This window comes from Phalacrocorax aristotelis, chromosome 4 (assembly GCF_949628215.1).
Source record: "Phalacrocorax aristotelis chromosome 4, bGulAri2.1, whole genome shotgun sequence".
In the NCBI taxonomy this organism is placed as follows: Eukaryota; Metazoa; Chordata; class Aves; order Suliformes; family Phalacrocoracidae; genus Phalacrocorax; species Phalacrocorax aristotelis.
Genome location: NC_134279.1, coordinates 53,612,064 through 53,636,805, shown reverse-complemented (window position 1 = coordinate 53,636,805; position 24,742 = coordinate 53,612,064). Strand labels below are relative to the sequence as shown.

The window sequence follows — 24,742 nt, the reverse complement described above, 5'->3', positions numbered from 1 at the left end:
GTTGGTGTTTGCTCTGTGGTGGGGTCTGTGTGACCTGCCCAGTGCCATGCTCCTCGGTGGTGAGGCAGGGGCTGGGCAGGGGGGACCGTCCCAGCCTGGCCACGTGCACACCTACCCTGGCAGGGCCCAGGCTTAGAACTTGCTGGCTGCAGGCAGGGAGGATGTCCCAGTCTTCTCCTTTCCTACCCTCCCCTGACTCATCTGGGGAGCTACTGCCATTGTGGGTGTCCAGCATTGCTTGTTTGCTATTTTGTACAGCTCATGTCATTTGTTGTTTGAAGCACCCCATGGCCTGTGGGAAGCAGCAGAGAAGTCTTTCACACACATCCCCACGAGGGACCTGCATGGTCTTTCATGGGACCTTCTCAGAGGTCTTTGTCCTCTGCTTTCTTAGGTGCTGAAAGTTGCTTTCTCTGATCTGAGGGGTTTGCAACTCAGAGGTCTCCTTGCCTGTCTTTACCCTGCTGTCAGGCACCACTCTGTCCTGGGCAAAGGGTTTTTCCAGCTCTCCTGTCTGCAGAGCCACTGCTGTCTGGGACCTGTGCTCCTGAGGACTTGGTCTTTTGCTGTCCTTGGTTGAGCTGATGTGTCATGGCTCAGGCTTGCACCTGCACTTTGATATAGTGGATTTGAAATTAAACATAGGGCTTTTCTGCCTTTTTCTGGAATTATTATTTCTGGGATGCTTATTTATATGTTCAGTCATGGAAGCATATATGCAAGGTTAGTGGACCTGATGAAAAATTTCTGGTGGTGCTGCAAAAATGACTGCCTGTTGGGTTTAGCACTGATAAATAAATTTTAATCCGATGGAGGTGGGGAGAGAATGAGGGCTCCCTCCAAAACCCAGACCACAAACCAAGTAATTAGACTCTGCAGGTGGTCTGACCGTCCTTTGCTTCCTACTCTGTGGTGGATTTGTCAGGAAGAGGAGCAGTTACCTGAACTGGTCTTAATCCAATATATACCTTCAGAACGACTAAAGCTGTGAGATGAGTGAATTAAGTCTGGAGTATATAATCTCATCCCAGCTGATTATCCGATCATTTTGCTTGAACGTCTGTTGTTATCTGTGTGGGTAGGGAAATTGAGCTCTGAAAGGAGACGCAGGGTGTTTTTGCATGCAAGTAGTATTTTCAGTGGCGTGACTCTGCTACTACATATGGATGTTGTACAATCTTGTACAACTGTGCTTCATGTGAGAGGGACATTAGGCAACAGCACAGTTATTGTAAGCTGAGGATTACTTGTAGGACTAAAAACCTACTCTAAAAAGGGAAGGGTTTGTTCCTGTGAGACCATCTCAATATTTGCATGTGTTCTTCTGATGTCCAAGTAGGTCCATAGTAGTGAGATTTTACATGCATGTTCACTTATCAGCTCCATCGTGTAGGTTCACTTAGACTTTCACATCGGGATATGCTAACTCAGCAACTCCCGGCTTGATTTACCATAACAGCGGAGCCAGAGAAGCCTGAATGTGCGTCTTTCTCCAAGTACACAGTGTAAGGTGGGAAGTAGTTGGGAACTGTGAATTGAGGCTGCTAATTTTCCACAGCTTTATTTTCTGAGAATTTTTTAAAAGTTGTATTATGGCAAGTTCAGTGAAAGAGAAGCTAAGAGGTCATTTAGAGCTGCTTTGGTGACTAGGAGATTGGTACCTCAGTTAAAATAATTCGGTAGCGTTGGGATGGAAGCTTGAAGAATATTTTTCATAAAAATTTTTTTGAGGTAAAGGATGGTGAATTAGCACTACATCTAAAGAAATAAGTATGGAAAACATGTACTGATGCCTTCATTAAACTGGACACTTCTAATCTAAGAGCGTCAGCGGAGCTTCTGAATACATGAAAGTGCAGTTAAAAAAAGATAACTATTGAGCAAGGAAACTTTAGTTCTTGGCAACATACTGAGTAAATGACAAAGAATGATTAAAAGTGCTGTCATGTAGAATCAGGCTCATATGTTCTTGAATTTAATTTTTAAATAGCTTGGGTCTGTTCCCATTCAAAAGCCAAACCATTGCAGAAACTGGTGCATCTGAAACTAGTTTCAAATGTTTTTTTAAAGGCTAATTTCCATCTGCAGTGGTTATTTGCTCTGTGTGCCAAAGGTCTTGCAAGCCAAAAGGTGTCTGTAGAATTGCACAGGCCATTGAAGCCTAGTATTTTTAAGAAATAAGTCCCAAAATACTAACTGCACATATACCACTTTATTATAAATAACAGTTTTGTTGCTGAAAAAAAGAGAGTGTTTTATTGACAGACATTGTATTTTATGCTTTTTTTTTCCAGGTGGTTCACTGCCCCATGAAGAATCTTCACTGGTTGTGAATAAAGGAGAGGAATTAAGGCTACAGTGCAACAAGGATGGACCTGTGACTTGGAATTTCCAGAACTCAGACCCATCAGCAAAAGCAAGGAGTTCCAATGAGAAAGAGTGGTACACCAAAAATGCAACAGTCAGAGACACAGGCAGATACATATGCAAAAGCAAAGGGAGTATTGTCACCTCTTTTTATGTTTTTGTTAAAGGTAAATATCAACGAAGGCATTATTTTTGCTTTCCTGCCCCAACTTCCCACTACTGAAATAGTAGAACAGTAAATGCTGCAAGAGGCAATGAATTTGAGGTACAGAGGGAGAACACAGTCCAATAGAAGAAATCTTCTTCCTTGTCCAGTAGAAAGAAAACTCACTCCCAGCTTTGCTTTCAATGGCCTTTATCACCAGAGCAAGGTTCTGGATGAGTTTTCCGTTACATCCCTGTTATTTTGTGGTGAAATATACCTGAGCTATCTTTCTAGAAGCTAGTCAAGTGACCTGAATCAGTTGTATGAGTCAGTTGTACTGTGAGGAAGCAAGCAGTATGTAGACAATGTCTTTTTAATTCCATGCCATCCATCAGTATGGAGTCATGTAAGGTTTGGCCCCAAGCTCTTGATTTATTGAGGCAGTTAGCTAAAGGAGTTGGCTTTTCAAGGCCGCACTCTCAGGCTTAAGCCAGCAGACAGCAATGATTCCTCTGCCTCCAGCTCCTGATCTACCTTGTTGACTGATCAGAAATGTCTCAGATGGGAAAAAAGGGCCTCTACTCTGACATATTTCCCCCATCCTTTATTACCCTTCCTCTTTGCCCAGTGTTTTCTTCAGATTTCTTCTCTTTTGTTGGCTCCTGATCTATGGCTTCATCAGCTGCCCTCAAGCTGACAGTTTACCATGCCTAGCATTCCCTTTTCCTTTCCAAGGGAGACAGTTATTTTGCTTCTCCTTCACATTGCTTTGGTGGTCTTTCTTCCCTGTTGATGAAAAAACATTAACATCCACTTTCATGGAGACAGCATTCTTTGTCCAACAGGGATTGCCACAAAGAGCCTCCTCTAAACCCTGCCAATCCTTTGAGACTTACTGCAAGGTTTTATTCCAAGATAGGGAGATACCAGCACAGCACAGTGAAGAGTTTTTTCTCAAGGGAAGGTATCTGACATAGTGGCCATGTAATCTAAAGAGTACTCCTTTAACTGCTCCTGAGTTGTCCAAATAGCCATGCAGCTATCATGGATGAGTTTTATTGACCTGTGTTTCTCTGAGGCTGTGACTAAAGGAAATCTGGCATGTATTTTACCTACATGTGACAAACATTATTGACTTTATCTACTATGACTGTTTTCCTGAAGGCCATGGTAATTATCCCAGACAGCTGTGATCATAGAGACGTTTGTGCCTTCGATTATGCGAGTGGCTCCTTCACCTCAGGATAGCAGGCAACCCTCCCACTGAGTATGATCACCAAAACATCAGAGAAGTTGTGTGGCTCTCATGCAACGTGCTTTTAATTTCTTTGTCTTAATTGTGTGGAAAATGTGCAAGCTTCACTTTGACAAGTTCCTGGCAGTAAAATAAGTATGTTTGTAAGGCTGGCCATCATTTTGCATTAGGCTGTGGCTTAATGATGTCTTACATCACCTTGAAGATGCTACTGTGAGCTCAGCTGCTTGTGGGGTTGCCACAAGCACCCCATGTGCTTTCTGCTTGTAGAGCTGGGCATGAAGAGAGAACAGGACCAAGAACCTCAATCCTGCACAGTCCCAAGTGGCACAAGAAATGGTGGCAGCTGTTTATCTCTTATGTCCATCTGGATCTACTAAAAACAAATTTTCTATGCTTCTGTGACCAAGGATGACACAGTGTTGAGAGACTGTAGGCACTTACTGCTTTCACCTTTCTGCTTTCGCAGAAAGTGCCTGTGTTGTGGCTGTAGAAGCAGTTTGTGTCTGTGGCCAAGCAAGTTTAGTGAAGATCAAGCTAGTTCAGACACGTACGTAAGAGAGAAGTCCCTCTTGATTTTGATCTCAAGTCTTTTCAGATGCAAGCAATGAAAAGCACCACCACATCTTGTGTTGGAAACCTGAGGTATGCCCAGAAAGCAAGTGCTACCCAGGATGTACCTGGGGTGAAAAGCCGTGGAAGGAAGAACATGACCATGAGCAGCCTCGTTTGTGCCAGGATTCCCTACAGCAAATCCTTTCATGTCTTCTCACCGTGATGTCTCCCTTCCAGATGGAAGATGGGAGGGGAGCACCTCAGCAGTTCTGCTTACCCCAGCCGAAGCCTTCCCTGCAGTTTCAGCTGTTAGTGAAACACATCTTTGTTCCATTCTTCTATTTTCAAAAATGCCTTGTTTTTCCTGGAGAGACATACTTCCTGTATAGTGAAGATGTCTTGGCTCTGTCCATATTGGAGAAATAGTGGACCGAGAGGAAACCAATCAGTTAAGTCTCTGTCAGCAGGGATGTTTAGGTGAGCTCTTCTAGTCCATGCCCCTCCAGCTCAGGAGTGACAGCTATTCATAGCGTTTCTAAGTACCTCTGTGTGCAAAATATCACACGTTGGTTCTGTTCAGACATCCTTTCCTTTTTCATTTGTTAGTAGCCTCCATCTTCCATTTCTAGACTGATGCTTCAAAACTTTTAGTTTTTTGGGGGCTTCTTGGGTGGCAATATCAAATGATGTTAAAACTATGCCCTCACTCTAAGCTAGAACCCAGCCAGTAACTTTTCTGTTCAGTGATGAGCAACCTTCAACTTAGCATTTCCTAATTGCCTACATAAATGTCCCATGCTTCGTTTTCAGCCTGGTGCTTTTTGTCTTAAACCAAATGTACGTTGTCCGTCGTCGTAACCGAATTCTCTCAGTCTTCCTTGTTAAGCAATGGCTTGTTGTTCTCTAATCATTCAAGTTGTATGAAGCCAGTTTGCAAAAAAGAAAGAAAACTCTTCCCTCTGTTTCTACATTTCTAATTCATGCTACTCTGTAGGGAGGGCAGATGGGAGCTGAAATAAGCTTTTACAGAGTGTTTCCACCACAGCATCCATTATTTTTGAGTTCACTATTAATGGTGAGGTTCTTAGCATTTCAAGGTCATCAGCTATCATGGGTTTCAACTTTGGTTGTGAAAGTGTTTAAAGTACTGTATGTTTGTGTGCTGTGGTTGGCTGAGATGAAATGCTTTAGAAAAGTTACCTTGTGAAAGATTACATGGCAATTTTTCAATCAGATGTGCTGTTTGTATGCCTGTTTTTTTTCTAGGGAGGCTAAAAATAATCCCTACTTTCAGGGAGGGGAGAGAGAGAGAGAAGTTGTTTGGTGCTTCCTCTGGTAGCAGTGTGTGTTCATTTAGATTATGTGTTTTACAGAAGTGAAAACCATAATTTAGGTGCTTTTCAACTTCCATTTGCTCGTAAATTTCTTGAAAATCCTCCTGTGGGCATGAAACCTTACAGCCCTGCCACTAGCTAAAAGCAAATTACTTTTAATGGTCTGTGAAAATCTGTTTACTATTGTTAGGGGTGGAGGGTAGAGGTTTTGGAGCTAAACAAGGCAAAAAAAAATCCGTCTCCAAATAAAAAAGCAGTAAGAATATTTTTGGTGCACATGATTTAGTGTGTCTGGTATTGAATGCTACTGCACATCTCTTGTTGTGCTCCTCTTTTAAAACAAGATTTAATGTCTCTTGATAAACATGAATTGGGTAATACCCGGTTTTACTGGCTGAATGTGAAAGTTTCTTTGATGTAGGTGCCCAGTTGCAGAGTTAGGGTCATCAGAAGTTCCCTGTGCAATGTCAGCTTATCTGACAGGTTTTTGTGTTTCTTCACAGATCCAAACATGCTTTTCCTTGTCGATTCTCTGATCTATGGAAAAGAAGACAGTGACATCCTGCTAGTGTGCCCGCTAACAGATCCAGATGTTTCAAATTTCACGCTGAGAAAATGTGATGGCAAACCTCTCCCCAAAAATATGACGTTCATTCCCAATCCCCAGAAAGGCATCATTATAAAGAACGTACAGAGGTCATTTAAGGGCTGCTACCAGTGCTTGGCCAAGCACAACGGAGTTGAGAAAATATCGGAGCACATTTTTCTGAATGTGAGGCCAGGTAACACAGGATTTTCACCTTCTTGTAGAGCACCTGATTTTCCCCTTTATCTCCCAGGAGCTGATGGGAAGTGCTGTGAAGCCTCATCTTGTGTTCTGACCTTCTTATGGGGAGGCTGGAGGTGGTGGTCTCCTCAGGAGGCTTTTGGAGTCTTCTCCTACTCAAAACCAAATGTGCTTGCGCACCAGGAGATTGTTCTGTGGCACCTGTAACTGCTACAGGTAGACCAGAGGAAGGTGGTGGGCTTAGAAAGCTTGTTCTGGGCAAGTTGCGTGGGGGCACAAGTTGATCTCTTGACACTTGGCTTGTGCCTGTGCGGAATAGGTTTGGCCATTGGTCACTTTTATTTTCTGTTCTTGGTGATTTCCAGGTGTTTTTCTTCACCAGTCTAAGAAATGTGGGTTGTGCTGTTAAACTTCCACGAAAAACCAGTGCTCTGAGGTTTGGACAGGTTTGTGCAGGCAAGGTGGAGGTTTGAGATTTGAGTGCTTGACTCACAAGTCTGATACCCGCAAGTGACAGCAGGAGGATTAATGGAATTGAAGAAGAGGTATTCAGTGGAGAGGCAGAGCTTGTGGGAGTGGAAGGCCCTAGTTTGTCTTCTTCATAAGTGAGGATGGTCACAAGAGCAACCATGTGCCCAGATCATGTACTGTGACTGAGCTGCCAGATGCACCGCTTTCCTCTGCAAACCTGTTGATGACGCCCTGCCTTTGACCTTCACGAGTCCTTGTACCCTAGGGTTGGGTGGTTACGTGCGTTTGGGAAGGAGGAGAAGCCCTGTGCCTGGCTGTGCAGCACATTACAGGCTGGTTTTGTCTGGGCAGTTTGGAGCCTACGGTTACCCCGTGTGTCATTAATCCGCTGTATAAATACCCAGGAGATTGAAGTGGAGGGAGTGGTTCAGCAAGGCAAGCTGGCTTGGCATTTCCTCAGGAGCAAGTAAATTAGTTTATTCTTCACTGTGGCTCTTTGAACGAAGGAAGCCCTCGCTGCAGCTGAGAGTGTGTCTCTGCTAAGGGGTGTGCGTGGGGAGGGCGCACCGCCTGTCCGTGCACACGCGTGGGTTGTGCGCTGGGAGTTTCTGTTGGCTGCAAGAGCGTTTCTGTCCACGCGGCCGAGGTGTCCCTTTGGTTTTTTTGTTGTTGAAAGGGGAAGGGTGGGTAGGGTCTGTGTTGGTTGGGTTTGTGCTTTGAGAGGCGTCCAGTTGTCAGCGATGCCGTGCTGGCGGTGCTGCCGAGGCTGCTGCCAGAGGAGGGGGTGCACAGCTCAGGCCAGCAGGCTGGTGAGCTTCCCTGCCGCCGCCCATTTTGTGCCAGGCATTAGGAGCTGAGGCCAGGCCACCGCCAGCATCGCCTCTAGTGCCGGTGAAGGAGGGCTGTCCTGCGGTGTGGTGAGGGGACCTGTTGGTGTTTGCTCTGTGGTGGGGTCTGTGTGACCTGCCCAGTGCCATGCTCCTCGGTGGTGAGGCAGGGGCTGGGCAGCAGGAACCATCTCAAGTGAGCAGTTTGCTGGGGCAAATTGAAGAAATCTTTTTCGTGGTGATTTGGAAACTCTGATATAGTGAATTTTAATGCAACTAAATTTCAATTAATGAGAAGAGAACAAAAATTTAATCAGTACAGTCATCTCTGGCATTCTCCTTTGACGACAAAAATCAAGTCCGTTCTTGCTGTTTCTGTTGTTTGTTCTGTAAGAAGGGGTTTTTTCCAACTGTTTTTTCAGTGATGGCCAAAGAAAGCCTGACGTAACTGACATTTCTGTGACATAGGAGAGTGAAGTTGTAGTATTGGACTATTTAAATTTTTTCTGGGATAAAAGTCTTTACTTGCTTGATACAACAGTGACTTCAGATGGGAGGGTGCTGACCTGGCATCCATCACCAGCAGCCCACTGATGGTGGGCCACCATAGGTGGTCCATGGGACCTGGGTGCTCTGCCCACATTCTCTGTCTGGGGAGAGTGTGCAGGAAGTGGAAACATATGCTGAAGGCCATCAGCAGTAAAGCAGCATTGTCATCCTCAGCGTTGTAGTTACTGTGCTGTAGTGTTCAATCCATGTCAAGTTCACCAGCTAAAACTCCTGCCTTCTCTTTGGCTGGAGTCTTAAGTGTGTTGGAGACCCTTTGGTGGGCATTGTTTTTGTAATCGTAACCATGGCACTCTGACCCCCATACTTGAGCTTCTGGTGCACACAGACAGAAGAGGCACCCATGAAACAGGGAGCTGTGGAAGCATACTAGGACATACACAAGCCCTGCTACGATAGCACAGGGAGCGTTTATGTCCAGCCTTTCTTGAAACAATGAGGGGCTTTATGGCCTTACGTCTGTTTTTGGTTGTCTGTAGATGTTGCTGGTGGTGAGAACACAGCATGTCTTCTGCACTGGCTTCCTCCTGCCTCTTGGGTACTGCTGAATGCTGGGGGGGAGGATTTTTATGTAAGCCTTTATATCTGAAGAGAGCAAACATGTTTCTTTGTTCTCTTCTGTAGAACATGAGGAAAACATTATTGTTAATGTATGAATGGCTGAAAAACATGGCGTTTTCCTAAGTTTTGTATAATTTACCTAAGACAACTACAAAGCCTGTGTTGGAGGCAGGAAGAGTCTAGAAGGCCTTATCTGATATATGTTGCATTCATGGTTTGAAAGTGAGTCTTCCTGCATAAAAGCCCTAGAGGGAGGTTCACTAGAGTCTTGTAAATGAGGAAAAGTTGAAGAAAGGATGAAGAAAACAGCCAAACTGTGGAGGGAACAAAGGAAGAACTGAAGAGCTTTGTGGAGATAAGAGACACGTAGTCCTCAAATATACTTGACTGTCGACAAAAGACACCCTGAAGCAGAACAGGGGTACAGCTACCTCACAGCTGCTTGTAACCATCTACTTCTTGGGTGACAAACCTGTCCACAGACTTGGCTGCAGCCACCTCTGTGAACCCTCACCGTGAGCAAAGGTTGTGGTGCTTTCAGAGATGGGTGCGCTGAGGTTCTTGAGCTGTACCTGTCCTTCCTAGGCTGTCCATCAGGGGCTTTTCAGGGATCTCTTGGGCAGTACTTCACGTCAGCTGTAGTAATTTGTAATTAAAAGATGCGGTTAATGCTAGGCTGTGGTTCTTCAGTGGTTGATCCATGTTTTGGACGGACATGGATGTGTTTTCAGTTAGAGAGTGCAACTTTTTAATCGCTGTCATAGAATGAATCATCTCATTGGCGGTTTAACATCATTCAAGTTTCTTCATGCAAGTTGTTAAGCTCTAACAAGTATTATCTATCTTTAAGTGTGATTTGAAGGGAGACTGAAGCAGAAATGTGCTTGTTGTAAAGGAACAACTGTATAATATGTCAAAGAAATTTGAATACCTCTTGGAGGCTTGAATTTTTGTTGGAAAGTTAATGACTTGGTTTTTATCCCCCCTTGGAAGCTCTGAAGCTAATGAAAAGTAATGGACTTCTAAATTGTTTTCCAGTTCACAAAACTCTTCCTGTCATCACCTTATCCAAAAGCTATGAGCTTCTCAAAGAAGGGGAAGAATTTGAAGTTACTTGCACAATCACAGATGTGGATAGCAGCGTGCAAGCTAGTTGGATTTCTCACAAAAGTGGGGTGAGTTCCATTAACTGTATCGTGTATGCCACAGCACAGTACACAAACTCTCTGTAGACATTCACGTGCTTGTCTTGGATACCTGATCATATATCGGTTTGGGTTTGTTGCATTTCCAAAGGTCCTGCATCCTGCAGATTGATGAGGGGCCAGCAACAACTGTCCCATGCCCATGAGGCTGGCCGGAAGGAAAAGCATCTGCACAAGCTTCTCTTTCCAAACAGAAATTAAAGTTAGGCTCTTCAATGTGAAGTTAGGTGACCTCTGTTGGGCTGCCTAAATATGGAAGCACGGAGTGCCTACACATCACATTGCAATCAATGGGAGCTGCAAATATCAACACATGGACTGCAGATTACATATTCTAGTCGTTATCATTAACAGTAAAATACCTGCTAATTAGCATGGGATTGTATGTGACAGGAATAGTAGTAAGCATTTGCAGGAATGATTAATTCATTTAAATTACATGGTGTGCCTCACTAACTGGGAGACTTCTGAAAAATGAACCAGTGAACTGGCTTCTCTCTTCGTAGTTGTAGGTGAAGTTACTGCCTGGCATCACCACATTAAATTATTGGCAGGCTAAGTGTTCCAGGAGAACACTTAGTGTTCCAGCAGAGTTTGTTACTGGCAGTGCAGATATTCTGGAGATGAGGGGCAGATTGATTCCCTCCCCTGGTCAGCCAGCATGTGGCCAGCTCTGCCTTGGAAACGAGCAGCCAGCATTGGGTGTTTTTAAGGATGCTTCCTGGTCTTCTGGGTATACCCTGAAATTTAAATTAATTAAAAGCCCTTGTGAAGACCTGTTAGTAACTCCTGTTGTGTGTGTTCCCGTGCTAATTGGCTGGTCTTTTACTGCTAGTGGTAGTGACCAGGATATGTAATTCGCAGTCCACATGTGTATGGAAAAAAGGCTTCTGTGATGTTTGGATAAATCACATCTCCTCGGGCAGATAGCAAACAGGAGGCCTGTTCCCTGGGGCTGGGTATGCCATGCTTAGCTAATCTGCTGGCTCTGGCAGAGCAGCTCCCACTAAGTGCTTACTGCTCCAGAAATCCCACCTCGCAGCTCCAAGGGTTGAGGACGTCTAAATGACGTGAAGGCGGCGTGGGACATGCAGATGAGGCTTTTGGTCCTGTGCCAAGGACATCTACAAGTCCTTGATCTGAGAGCTTCATTTCTTCTATCATTCCCCCCCTTTTGTTTGCTACAATGTGATTAAATCAGGGTCTTCCCTTTTTGTGCTTTATCACTTTCCATTTTATGAGTAAAAGCCACAGGGAAAACATTTTTGACCAAGTAAGTTTGACCTTTCTGACCTTTCTGGTAAGTAGCATGGGATGCTTTTAAGTACTATGAAATTAAATTTTGTACGGAAACAGAATATGTAAAATTCATGTTTATGTAGATGCAGAATTACATTTTGTCCTGAACAGGTCAAAGGAAAAAAACCCAAAATGCTCCCCGTGTATGACTGAAGTTACAATCACTTGAAAATTAGGAGACTTGTTATAAGCAAGCACAACCATGCAAACCAAACAGCTATTTGTGATTATTATAGTTCAGGAGGAACCAAAAATGCATTGAGAAGATTAAATTTATGTAGAACCTCTTGGCATCTCCAAGAATTGAAATCATTCTACAACAAAATCACAAGTCCAGGTTTGGGTTAATCACATTTGGGTTAATCAATGTAAATTTATCAATCTTCCCAACCACACTGAGCATCCTAACAGAAACTGAAGTCAGTGCCTCGAAGCATTTAGTTCTTCTTTAGTTCCAGCATGCATACATAGGCATAGAGGCATGATATACTCAATGCTTTGGAAAGAAAATGGAGTTTCCAGTTGCTGGTAAGGTTAATAAATCTGGACTGCTATGAACTGAGAAGCTGAGACCAAGGATGCCATGCAAAGCGTGACATGAGCAGGTGTCTCTGCAGTATGTCTGCAGTAAGTAGATGCCATGGACTTGGGGCATAGAGTGACCCATTTTAAAATGAAGCTCCAACACCTTAAATTCTGTCTGGTCATCCGCTGGGAAACATTGCAACCATTAGAGAGTTCAGTGATTTTTAGTCACCACTTGCGTGGTGAACCACACTTCAGAGTTGCAGTGACTTTTTACAGTAGCTGCAGCTTCTGAGCATTAGGGAAGTCAAGACCCAGTGTTCATTTTGCATCAAGTGCTACAGCTAGAAGCATTGTTAGTGCAAGTAAAACCTTCTGTCAGTTCCTCACCTTCATCAGCATTAGGAATTTAGCAGAGTGAGCTGGTCTGACCTTGGGCACAGCACCCTTTTGCCCATATGATTCAAAATATTTGAAGAAATTATAGTTTCAGCTTTGTGGCTTGGGCTGACCCGTCCCATTGGGCTCTCTGGGGGCAGACGAACATGCACACATGCGCAGGCCTGTGTTCTTGCCATTCAGTGGAGCTTGAGGAGGAAAAAAAAAAAGAATAAGGGGAGGGGATAGGACTTAGGAGAGGACATTATCTCCCAAAGACAGCTGATCACACGCTTGTTTTGCATGGAGAGATTCTAGTGACAGGTTTGTTATGCTGGCTTATTATTCCAGTTTAAAGTTATGAATATTAATATAACAAAGTTATAATTACTTCTATTTTTAATTTATCTGGGAAAGATGCTGCATACACAGTGTTTTAGATGTTAATTGTTTTTTACCGACAGATTGTTACAAGCAAAAGCAGAAATTTGGGTGATTATGGATACGAAAGGAAATTAACATTGAACATCCGTTCAGTGGGAGTTAATGATTCTGGAGAATTCACATGCCAAGCAGAAAACGCTTTTGGAAGAACCAATGCCACAGTAACCTTGAAAGCACTAGGTAAATAGTTCTTATAGAAATCTTAACATTTCTAAGGGCAGGAGGTGGAAAGTGAGAACACTGGGGAGCCTTCCCTTCCATCTCTCTCCTTTCTCCCAAACCTCAGTGAGCAAAGTTGCTTTAGTAAAAGGTTATTTCTGACTGGTACCATATGGAATGACTGAGGAAGTGTTGTCTGTATGACTACTTTAATTTCTGTAACCCTTTGCAAGTTACTGGAATATGACATTAGAACAACCATCCAACAGTGTTTCCATCTTTGGTTTGTCTCATGCTTCCTGGTTTAATTTTAAATTTAATGTAGTCTTAATGTAGCAAGTAATTTACCTTTGCCTAGTACTATCCCTATGCTTAAATAGTCTGGCAGCACAAGCACAAAGCGTATCTTTAATACTTGCCTTCCAAGCACAGGAAATTTCGCTGGCATTGGCCTGTCAATGTTTTTTATGTAGAAGCTATATATGTACGTCTATATAAAATAATGCCATGAGGAACATTGCAGTGTGCATAGACAGCATGAAATTTTTCTAGAATTCACCCCCATGGTAAACCGACTAGCCATCGCTTCCACAGGTTTTGGATCATGTCCCTTAACAGTGAGCGAACTCCCTCTCCCCTCTTGTTTAATAACAGACTCCTTTAGAGTTTGCTATATATTAATTTGGGTGACGTGCAGTGCCTTTTGCATTTTAAAGCTGCCAAAACCTGCTAATTTGATAAATCCATTAAGGACGTGTTGGTGTACTTAATGAGATCATTCTGAAGAAGCCTGTGTAGTTGGCTAAAATTGTTTCAGTTCCTCACCATTCAAGGATGTAGTAACTGAGGGAAGTGCAGCCTTGGATCCTTTTTCCTTTTCAAATCTCTTTTTTCTATTGCACAGATACTCCTGCAACATTTCTTTTTTTCCTTACCCCGGTAGCTTAAAGAAAACAGAAGTATTTGACCTATGTGGGTCAGATCTCCAGCAGCGTGGCAGAAGTTTGACTGCCCTTAAGCTTGCTGTGCCATTTGAGGGGGTAGGGCTCATCACGGTAGTGATGTTTTCCTCATTTTTTTACAGGAGAGAGTAAATTAATATGTAAAAGAGTGAAACAGTGTGAAGTATGAAAGAAGATCTTTTACCCAAGGGGAACAATATGAAAGCTTTTATTATAGGAGGAGGGAAGTTCTTAACTACAGAGCCTTAGGACTACTACATATGCAAATGTGGCTTTATAAAGGATTGGCTTTGGAAGGCCTGAGGACTAAAATAAAGCACAGCATTATAAAAAGTAGAAAATAAAGTAACAAGTTTGTATTTAGTAAAATGCAAAGTTTGAATTAATAAAAAATACCAGAGAAGAGATGGACTCTTTCCTTTTCAAGATACTTTTCTCTCCCTACCCTCTCCAATTTGACTTAAAATATAATAAACTCTGTCTCCTGGATGCCTTTCACCCTTCATTGTCCAGCTGACTCTATTTTTAACTGTGCCAGCTCCTAGAGTCCTGGGAAGTGGTGTACAGCATGTACTGGAGACATCCTGGGATTGTATCAGTTTCTAAATTGCTGTGGCTTTACAGTTAGCCAAAAGGTTTACAAGAAATAATGGCTGTTTTTGGTAAAATTCCTAATTCCTTTTTTTAACAGTTGATTTATCTAATCATAAACAGTTTCTAGAGCTGTTTTGGGGACTGATAGCACAATCATAAAATTTTATTTGCTGACGTTTGGGTCCAATTTTGAATCTAGGTTGCGTAGGGGATCCCGTGTTTATACAGAAAATGGAAAAAAGGCTCCGTAAAAGAACTAAAAATCTTCTGTTTCCAGATTTGAAACCTTTTTCTGTTTTCTGATGATGAGAGAGCATTTTAGAGCATACCTGCCTGCTGTGAGTTTACTTCATCCTTTCTTCTTTGATGCATCTGTCAAGTGCTCTGGCAGCTCCATATGCTTTCACCAAGCCCCACTGGCTCTGGTTTTCCTGAGCCTCGGTGCCCAGCTGGCCCCAGCAGTTTCATTACTAGAAAGTGGGAAGAAGCAGGGATCTGAGATTGACTTTCATCCTAAATTCAAGCTCTCTCAGTAAATGTGTTTCCTTGTAATTGCAATCTGCCTGTCACACTGATAATTCCCGTATGAATTTGTGTAATAGATCTGAAAAAATTGTCTTTTCAAAGTGAATAATCCTGAAGCTGATGAGTTTATTAATGAAATTAAAAACACTGCAGTAAGGATGCTGCTCCACATGATATTTTGGAACGGAACTGCACAATGATAAATGGTTTCTGCCAAATAAAAGATTAAGACCCAGCAGTAGATGAACAGAAACGCCTTAGTTAAAGACAATTGGTATCCAGGCCTGTGGACTTAGCACATTTTTCTCTAATTACAGTTTTTAATAGCTTCATTTGTAATGTCGTTCTTAATTACACTTGACAAAGAAACCTTAAATACTCTAGTATATTGTCATAAATTATCAATTTATCTTGCTTTTTTCTCAGTGTTTCTCTTGTACCATAGATTTAGCAACTCTGATTTTTTTTGAAAAATGGAAATACTTGAGTAGAAGCATGCACGTGCTTGCATTTTTCAAAAAGCAAATAGAGGCTATTTATCACCAGGAGATGGAATTATTTCTGTAACAGCACTCAAGGCTGCTTTAAGTCCTGTGCCTCATTGCTATGTATAGCTGGTGGTCTTGGTTTTGGCAGGTGAGGGTTCAAGTTCTGCTTTGTAGGTAAGGTTTCCTGTTTTGCAGTTGGATGTTTGATCACTAGATCTTGAAGAAGTCTGAGTGTGGTTAGAGTACTGACAATCTTCTAAATGGCCCTGAAATTGTTTTTCTTCTCTTCTTATGGCCATCAGCTAAAGGATTTGTCCGTTTGTTTGCAACAATGAATACCACAATAGATATAAACGCAGGACAAAATGGAAATTTAACAGTTGAATATGAGGCATATCCAAAACCGAAGGAAGAAGTCTGGACGTACATGAATGAAACATTACAGAACTCATCAGACCATTATGTCAAGTTCAAGACTGTGGGCAATAACAGGTAATATGGATGATTGTAAGTGCTATTGATTTGACTTTGGAACAGCAAACTAGAGTCTGCTCTGCAAAGATGGAAGTGGAGGTGGTACAAAAATTGTGAATATAAAAGATCTCGTAGTCCGTGTGGCTTACCACAGTAACGGGTGCAAAGTTTGCTAACCTAGATTTGGAATAGCCTTGAGCTAACCACAGCGTCTGAGGAGCAGTGGGCCACAAACTCATGACTCACCTACAAGATGCCATTCCTGCCCAGTAAGGAAAAATAAGAATGTAAAGCTGTTTGTGTGCAGACTCCCTCCACCACCACAGCAGAGCCCAGCGCCCTGGACAAAAGCTTATGCTTTTACTTCTGCTGTGTACTGTTCTCTCTGGAGCCCTGGTCATCCAAAAATCCAGTGTAGCACCTAGTATGTGTGGCCTGGGTTGTGTATCATCTGGGTTCCCTCCTCAGCGAGAAAAGGAGCAGGCAGTGGTGCTTGCATGGGGTCCGAGCCTGGTGCTGAGCTGTCACCCAGGCACACATCTGGGTGTTAGAAGCGGCAAAACTTTTGGATGCTGTAGTGCAAAGGCAGTCGTCGGCATGGACAGTGTGTCTGCAACCAAGCACCACACAGCCACTGGCTCACCCTACCCCCACCCCAATGGGATGGGGGAGAGGATCTGAAGAGCAGAAGTAAGAAAACTCATGGGTTGAGATAAGAACAGTTCAATAATTGAAAAATAATAATAATGGTAATAATAATGATGATGATAGTGATGATGATGATAATAATGATGATGATGAAAAGGAAAACAAGAGAGAAAAAGAAAACCAGGAAAAAACAAGTGATGCAACCACTATCACCCAGCGACCAATGCCCAGCCCATCTCTGACCAGCAGTTGCCTCGCCTTAGCCAGCTCCCCCAGCTTTATATGCTGATCATGACGTATCATAGTGTGGAATATCCCTTTGGCCAGTTGTGGTCAGCTGTCCCAGCTGTGTCCTCTCACAGCTTCTCGTGTACCTGGCAGAGCACGGGAAGCTGAAGAAGTCCTTGACTAGTGTAAGCGCTGCTTAGCAACAACTAAAACTTCAGTGTGTTATCAACATTATTCTCATCCTAAATCCAAAACACAGCACTGTACCAGCTACTAGGAAGAAAATTAACTCTATCACAGCTGAAACCAGGACACAGTGTCTACAGAAGAAGACACTGTGCTAATAATTCACTCCTTAGCTTCCATTCAGCAATTGCCTGTTCACCGCAAGTTGTGAGCATCAGTAATGCTTTAATTTTTTTCTTTACAGTTATACAAGTGAACTTCACCTTACCCGATTAAAAGGAACAGAAGGAGGCATTTACACATTTTTTGTGTCCAATTCTGATGCCAGCTCCTCTGTAACATTTAATGTCTATGTGAAAAGTAAGTAAAGTGAACAGTCTGAAATATTTCATTATCACAGTCATTGTATTTTATACAACATAATGTATGCACAAGATGTCACAGTGTGGTTCAGCATATGAGAGGCTTTCGGAAGTGAAGCACATGCTGGAAAACTATTTAAATGTCAAGATATAAAAGTGCAGAGTACTTACACAAATCCACCTACTATCCACCATGACCTTCCATTCCAGTGAATGTATTCCAGAGGTTACCAGAGAGCAGATAGATAGTTTATACAGGGGAAAAAACAGTAGCACCTGGAAAGACAATCTCAAAAATATGAGTGTACCATAATCATTTGATAATTTAAGGTGGAGCAGGATATACAGAGATTATAATTTGCATCTTTGGCAGCCAAGTTAAGCTATTAATTGTCTTGAGTTGGATGCAGAGTTTGAAAGCTTGTCAGAACAGTTGTTCAGTTGTGCCTTTTGGCATCTAAATACTTCTGTATAATAATACAGACCACCATTATTTTAGAGAAATCTGCACGGCTTTACAAATATGTGTGCTGTCATCTTTGTAAAAAAAGAGCATTGGTCTCAGTTCCAAACAGCGTTCTTCAAGACAAAAGCTAAATTTCAAAATTAATTCAATGAAACCTTCAGGAAACCTTGTCCTTCTTAGCAGAACCATCCTGTTAGAGCATTTCGTGCTCTCAGCAAACAAATACTGGCAGATGCTAGAGGCCAAGCTTAAGGAAAATTGAACTGGAAGAAGACTACAGGCAAACTGGAGAAGCTAAGGCAGGGCAGAGAATGATGCTTTCAAGCCCAGCAGGAGGAACTGTATAGTAAGTGAGTGAATGTGCTGCAAATACAGTTTTTGTTGCTGCTGTGCTTCAGCAGCAATGTGTCCTTCTCTGGGCATAGGCTTATGCAGAGAACTGTTGAGACCTGCACAAATGCACAAAATCCTAGACAGTAATTTCTGAATTCTCATTTAGCACTGGAGGTCTATATTTGTAGTGTCACTATTAGCAATGCCATAGTTTGGGCCTAGAAATGTCGCTTGGGCTTCTTTCAGAACATGGCATTTCTTCCTTCATCTGTGAATGCTGTAATTTCTGTTCTCGTGCTTTTTCCATTCCCTAGCTGTGATTTCTGAGATGAGGGCACTGGCAACCTCTGATGTCTTTTGCCACCGTGGATGAGTGTGGGTTACAGTCACAAGGGATAATTCTACCATTTTACAGATCAGTGGAGCAAATTGTTGAGCCAGAAGTTTAATTTCTGGGAAGGAATGGGAGAAATTGCAGGTTGCCTGTGGAACTGTCAGTTCACATGATGATGTTTTCTGACTTGCAGCATCATACACGTGCTTGGAGCAAGGGGCTGTTCTTGGGCCTCCCAGCTCTCCCAGGCTCTGCAGGCTGCTTGGGAGCAGTCTGGGCACAAGAACTGAAAAAAAAGACAACTCAGCCCACAATTTTGTCATCATTGGGTGTCAGTTCTTGGTGCAGAGCTCCATGTTGCCACTTCTGAGGAATCTGCCTCTTGATAAAAGCTGAAAACCCCTGTGGGTAATGGTTAGGAAACCAGACTAAGAACAGCATGGTGAAGCAATATGGCCAAGGCAGGAGGGAGCATGGACAGCTTAGTTCTTCTGAATGACTTGTCTGTGCAACCAGCAGCGTGCAGTCTTCTCCCCTCTTGCTTCAACGGCTAGTCTTGTAAATAGTAAGATCAGCCTTGGGACGCAATGAAAACATTTAAGCCATCTCAGTAGAGCCCAGGTTACCATGCGCAGCAGCTCTGGGTGGACTACAGACATTGCTGAAGTAGATGGATTTGACACACCTGACTCAAAAAGAGTTTCTTTTGGCACTTTGATTAAGTTCCCGCAAATATTTTTTTCATTTTGAAAGAAGAGATTAAATAGATTGATCCTTCTAGGGGGTTGTTTTTAAGAAAAAATAACCGGTTTTCAGTGGCTTGTAAAATGCTTATCATTTAGGTATGAATCACAAACTGCACAACAACATACTATATTATTTGACATAGCAGAGTAACTGCCAAAGGTGAGTCATCTGTGGGTGGGTCAGATCCTGATATAATGGTCTCCTGACCTGGCGTTGTCGGGGTGGGGGAGCATGTTTGCATAAATTGCTGGGATGTAGCTCATGATGTTTACTCGTCTGGCTTGGGCAAGTAATCAGCAGAAAGTAATCAAACAGGTAAAACAGGATTCATAATCAGGAGAATGTCTTTGCATAAACAAAAATTGTTGCTGAAACGTTTGCTGAAAGATGTGAAAACCCCTGTGCAGAAATACTTGTCTTGGATTTAAACACATTTAGTAATTACATATGCTAATCTGAAACAATACTAAATTGCTTAAAAAAAAATAATGTAGTCAGTCATAGTAAATGTGACATAAAGTAAGTAAGGAAGGAGCTCTGAAATTAGGAGCCAAAAAGAAAATTACAATTTGACAAGCAGCATACTGAACTGAGTTACAATTAAGAAATTGTAGAAGTCTCCAGAGTCGCAAGGTACAGTACATCTAGCAATTAGTGGAGGAATATTCCAACTAGTATCTGGCTTTAGTGCAAAATAATACCTGGGTTTAATTATAGTCAACAAAATGTTACCTATGCAGTTGGGGCTCATGCTGCAAAGAGAAAACTGGTCACGGTATTAGCTTAGTGGTTTTCCTGTCATTGGAATATGTGGTGAATAAACGAGGAGTCACCGTGATATTTTGATTCTCATCCAGAAAATGTGGCTCCAGGAGGAAAGCCCTCTCTCTTTGACTGCAATGACAGACAATACCTATTAAGTATTACTTTTTAGACATTCACTTTGTTAACAATGAAGAAAAAGAAATCAGTAATAGAAAGCAATTAAATGCACGACGTTATTATAAAGAGCATTGAGATAAAACAGGAGTGGCCTCCTATTAAATAGACTAAATCCTTTTTACTACATTCAGAATCAACATTAATAAAAGCTGAAAAGCAGTTAAAAAACTTAGTGAAATTAGAAGTTTAAGACATCTAATGACTGATCATGGAAGGCAATACGCATATATGCCAAGCAGTGTAATGAAACATTAAATATTTAAAGGGTTAAAGTCAAAATAGTAAGCAAAGTCTGGTCGTTAAGAGCCTGTCTGATACCAGGGATAATTAGGCAGTGAAAGTCATAACATCTAGCACAGTAAAATCTCTTTTAAAGAAGACGCTCTATGGCAGCTTGGCATCTGTTTGCCAAAGCCAGTCCACCTTTGCTCTAGCATCCCCTGGAGCACCTATGCTGGTGGATGAGGAAGAAGCTCTGGCTGCCAGAAAGGGGTGTAGGTGCTGAGGCACACAGCATAGGGTGATGGTGGTAGCAGCTGCCTCCATCCCCTTGGGTATGGAGCTGTGGGGGGCTCTTCACCACCCTGAGTGGAATGCGTCCCTTAATTTCTCTGAGCCAGGGAGGCTTGGGAGCGCTCTGTGCTCGTGGAGAGAGGCTGAATCGCCACATCAAAGTGCTTCACCAGGGCAGTCGGGTAGAGCTGCGCTCAGGTCAGCTGTTCTCACAAAGCTGCTGCAGCTCAGTTTCCCATGGCACCAAGGCTGGACCCCTGACTGCTGGGCTGCTGGAGGCGTTAACCCTGTGCAGCCTCTCATCTCCCTCTGCTCCTGCAGGAAAAGTCCATGTGGACTTAGGGCCGTGTAGACAGGCTTTTATTGCACTAGTATTTTACAGCAGAAAAAGCCTGATCAACATAGGGATTTTCGTTTCCCTCACTCAGAGTGTTAGGTGCAGCCTAAATCTGGCACAATATTTTTTCCAGGGCTTAATGTTCATTTTCTTCTCATACTTGACTTCCCACTTCTCTCATTTCTTGAGTTATATTGTGTTGTAACGTTGCCTAAAACATAGCATATACCTAAACGAATTGCTTGCACATGGGTAAATTAGCTAATTACAATTTCACAATCCAATCATTTTGATAGGAGTTTCAGAAATGTGGATTATGCATATTCCACGAGCACTGAGGCTGGGTGAGGTGCTGTGCGCTGTCAGAAAGTTCCTTACCAAATAATGCTGAAAATCCATTGTTTTACAACAATGTTTGGTTCTTGGTGTTTGCATAAAACACAACACACGGATTTAGAAATGAAAGAACATTCAGTTTCTGTCACATGAGTCATGAGGAGATGCTCTGTGATAAGAGAATATATGTGTGCTTTATTGCCTCTGATTTAATCAGCAAGTAGAATATTCATTAAAAACTAACACCGTGCGGTCTTTGTACATGGATTTTATATGAAAAAAATCTGCGTTTTCCCACTGTAGTCTGTACAGCTTCACAACTTTCTAGGAGAAAATCTAGAGAAGTTCGTCTTAGTTTCTGTAAAGTTATATTAACTGATAATGGACTCTTAACTTGTACCTGTCAGGTGAGCAGTGTCATCGGAATACTGTCTGTTCTTTTCCCCATTAACTTTTTTTGGGGTGATTTTGCAAGGAAGCTAAGGTAGTTATGGGAAATATGACCTGTAATGCAAGTTTCTCAAAGAGAAACATCTTGCTGTGTTGGCTGTGCGCTTGGTTGAAGCCTATGACATTGGACTAATGACTTTAAAGTCCATCTGATCACTCTGGTTTCCTCCCATGCTCAAAACAGCAGCCCCTGAACTGAGTGAAGGACTAGCTCTGGTGCAGGATGTGGCAGGAGGCATCGGCTAGCCAGATTGCTTTCTAAGTTGCCAAAGCGATCGTGAGTTATTGTTTGGAAAGCTGGTACATTCAGCCAAATATTAGCTTCCTCTACGTGCAACGTTTCAGAGAGTCAGGCAGTCGGGCATTTCGGTAGTGGTATCTTAGAGGGACGTATGTCCTCTGTGGGGACTTTGTCTGCACTGGTTGCTTTGCACTGTAGTTCCTTTTCTGGCTGTGGTGGTAATATTTAATACAAAGGGCAGATGTAAGAGATGTGGTTTGACAGATTTAGTATGCTTATAACTGTGAAGAAACTGTCCGTTTCACAGGCGGGTAAAGTCATGCTGTGCAGGAATGGGAACTGCAGTGTTGTTCCAAATACACACTTCTTTGGGTTGTTTAAGCTCTGGGCTTTGCTGGTTTAGGATCCCTCATCAAACCAAATACTCAGTGGAGGTTAGGTATTCTTCTGAAATCCAGCCCAAGCATTCAGCGTAAGAACTGATATTTTCACAGATGGTCAGTTCTTGCAGGACACCAATTCAGACCTGGACACCCTTGAACATGTGAAGCTCTGTTCCCCTGAGTAATTCCACAGATGATGATGCACACAAGTTGCTGGGTGAAGAGCAAATGGCAGTGCAAATTCTGTGTTCCCCTGATACGTAACTCCTGTTTTTGTTTATTGCAGCAAAACCGGAGATTCTCACTCTGGATATACTTAACAATGGTATTCTCCAGTGCGTAGCAGCTGGATTCCCAGCCCCTACCATATACTGGTATTTTTGCCCAGGAACTGAGCAGAGGTGAGTTAAGTAAACCAGAGTCTCCAAAGGTTATTCTAGACGCAATGCACCCAATTTGTAATTAAAAATTAAGAACATAAAATGACTTGGTAACAGTTATGTTTAAACGTTGCATCACTGTTTTAATCATTTTCAGCATTGCATTATTTGCAGTGGTTTGAGGGGAAGGCAGTGGTATGTTTCATTATTCCGCTTTGCATTCTGCCCTTGGATGGGGAATAACCAACATTTTCTGCTGCAGAAAGGTAAAAGCCAAACTTCCTCTCTTCTGCAAGCTTGCTAAGGTTTGTGTGAGTTTGGCCCCAAATGACACACTCTGTATGCAGTTTCACAGAATGACAGTCACAGAATCACTTGTGAATATGGCTGGTGTTTTTTTTTTAATGTATAATGATGTAATTTTTCAAGACATAAAGTAATTAGATTTCTATTAACATGAAGCATATGACAAGTAACCAGGTCCAGAGTTATTACGTATAAAACCTGATGTCTAGTTGCCATGTTTCTAAAAAGACTGTAGAGTTTCACTGTGAAGTGAGCATCTGTGAAGCACGTTTTAAGGTTTTGGTTGACTTCCACTGTGGTTGTAGGTCTAATGCTAGCACGTCATGGGTCTCCCACCTGCGTAATTTGTTTTATGCTTAAAATAATTGTTATTTCCATATTTTTAAAATAGTTTTGTTTTGTTTTAACTGTGTGCTCATGTGGTAATTATATGACATATGAAGGAGGGGCAGCATCTGGAGAGAACAGAACTGGTTATTTTCTGGCTGCAAATAAGCTTGATGGTGTTGTATGTACATCATGTAGGGTTTTTTCTGTGCTGTAATAAAATGATGTTTGGGGAAAGTTTTCAAGAGTAGGTAGTAGACCACAACTGCTCAAAGCTGAAGCTGGAGATACAGGTTGAATGGTACAAAACCCATAGTGGACTTACAGACCTGTAGGTATATCTAGCCAAAAGCAAACACAAAGACCTCATGGTACCCAGTTGGGTCAGGCTTGGTGTATGTATCCATTTCACCCACTACACAGAAGACACTGAGACACCCTAAGTAGGCTAAGTTTTGAGGATAAGATCTTCAGGTGAACCCCTTTGTGGAGCAGTGTTGTTTAGTTATCTGATGGTCTGGCAGTGACTATCTGCCTCAACAGTAGGACCTGATATCCATTACAGGTAGCAATCCATGGCAGGTAACTCTCAGTATTGTTTTTCCCAGGTGTTTTGATTCACCGACAATATCCCCCATGGATGTCAAAATCAGTTACACAAATTCATCAGTGCCATCATTTGAACGAATCCTGGTTGAAAGCACCATTAATGCCAGCATGTTCAGGAGCACTGGCACCGTGTGCTGCGAGGCCTCCAGCAATGGGGACAGGAGCTCTGCTTTCTTCAACTTCGCTATTAAAGGTAATGGCTGGAGTGAATGAGACTGTAAAACGTGGGTCCTGTTCTGCTCTTTCCCTGAGAGGATTTTAAGTGGGTTACCTTTGCCATAATAAAGTTTATGGTACTGTGGCTGAGAATATGTTAACGTATAATGCTACATGTTATGCCCGTTGCTTTAATTTTTCAGTTAATATTGTGGTATTATCTTTTTACAGCTCCAGATCTGCAGCACAGGAGTTAGCTGGTTTTCTTCTGTCTGTGCAGCGCAGGGGCAAACCACCTGTAGCATTACACTGGCTTTCCTTCTCCCTCTCCCTTTTCCTTTTCTTGTTTTTCTCTGTTTTGACTATTGAGGCCATCTTTTTTTTTCAAGGCAAAACTGTGGTTTCTTAATGTTTTTATGTTGTCTCAGGAAAATGCAGTCCTGAACTTGGCTGAGGCCTAAGGGCCCTGCTGTTGTAAAAGAAGTAACAACAACATACTGCAAAAGGGCTTATGAGTTTTGTAGCAGTATTTGTGG

The 24,742-nt window shown here is 42.5% G+C and overlaps 1 protein-coding gene across 2 annotated transcripts in view; it reads left to right on the top strand.

Annotated features, from left to right (window-relative positions):
• The window catches only part of KIT (KIT proto-oncogene, receptor tyrosine kinase), a 57,701-nt gene that overhangs the window by 16,517 nt on the left and 16,442 nt on the right, over positions 1–24,742 (top strand). The window contains exons 2-9 of one of the 2 annotated variants that reach the window (XM_075091459.1): positions 2,295–2,534; positions 6,160–6,438; positions 9,908–10,044; positions 12,741–12,900; positions 15,751–15,940; positions 17,229–17,344; positions 22,715–22,829; positions 24,050–24,243. In XM_075091459.1, coding sequence (XP_074947560.1) covers positions 2,295–2,534; positions 6,160–6,438; positions 9,908–10,044; positions 12,741–12,900; positions 15,751–15,940; positions 17,229–17,344; positions 22,715–22,829; positions 24,050–24,243 — 1,431 coding nt within the window. The remainder of the gene's footprint in view (positions 1–2,294; positions 2,535–6,159; positions 6,439–9,907; positions 10,045–12,740; positions 12,901–15,750; positions 15,941–17,228; positions 17,345–22,714; positions 22,830–24,049; positions 24,244–24,742) is intronic. The other variant, XM_075091458.1, reaches the window with a different exon arrangement.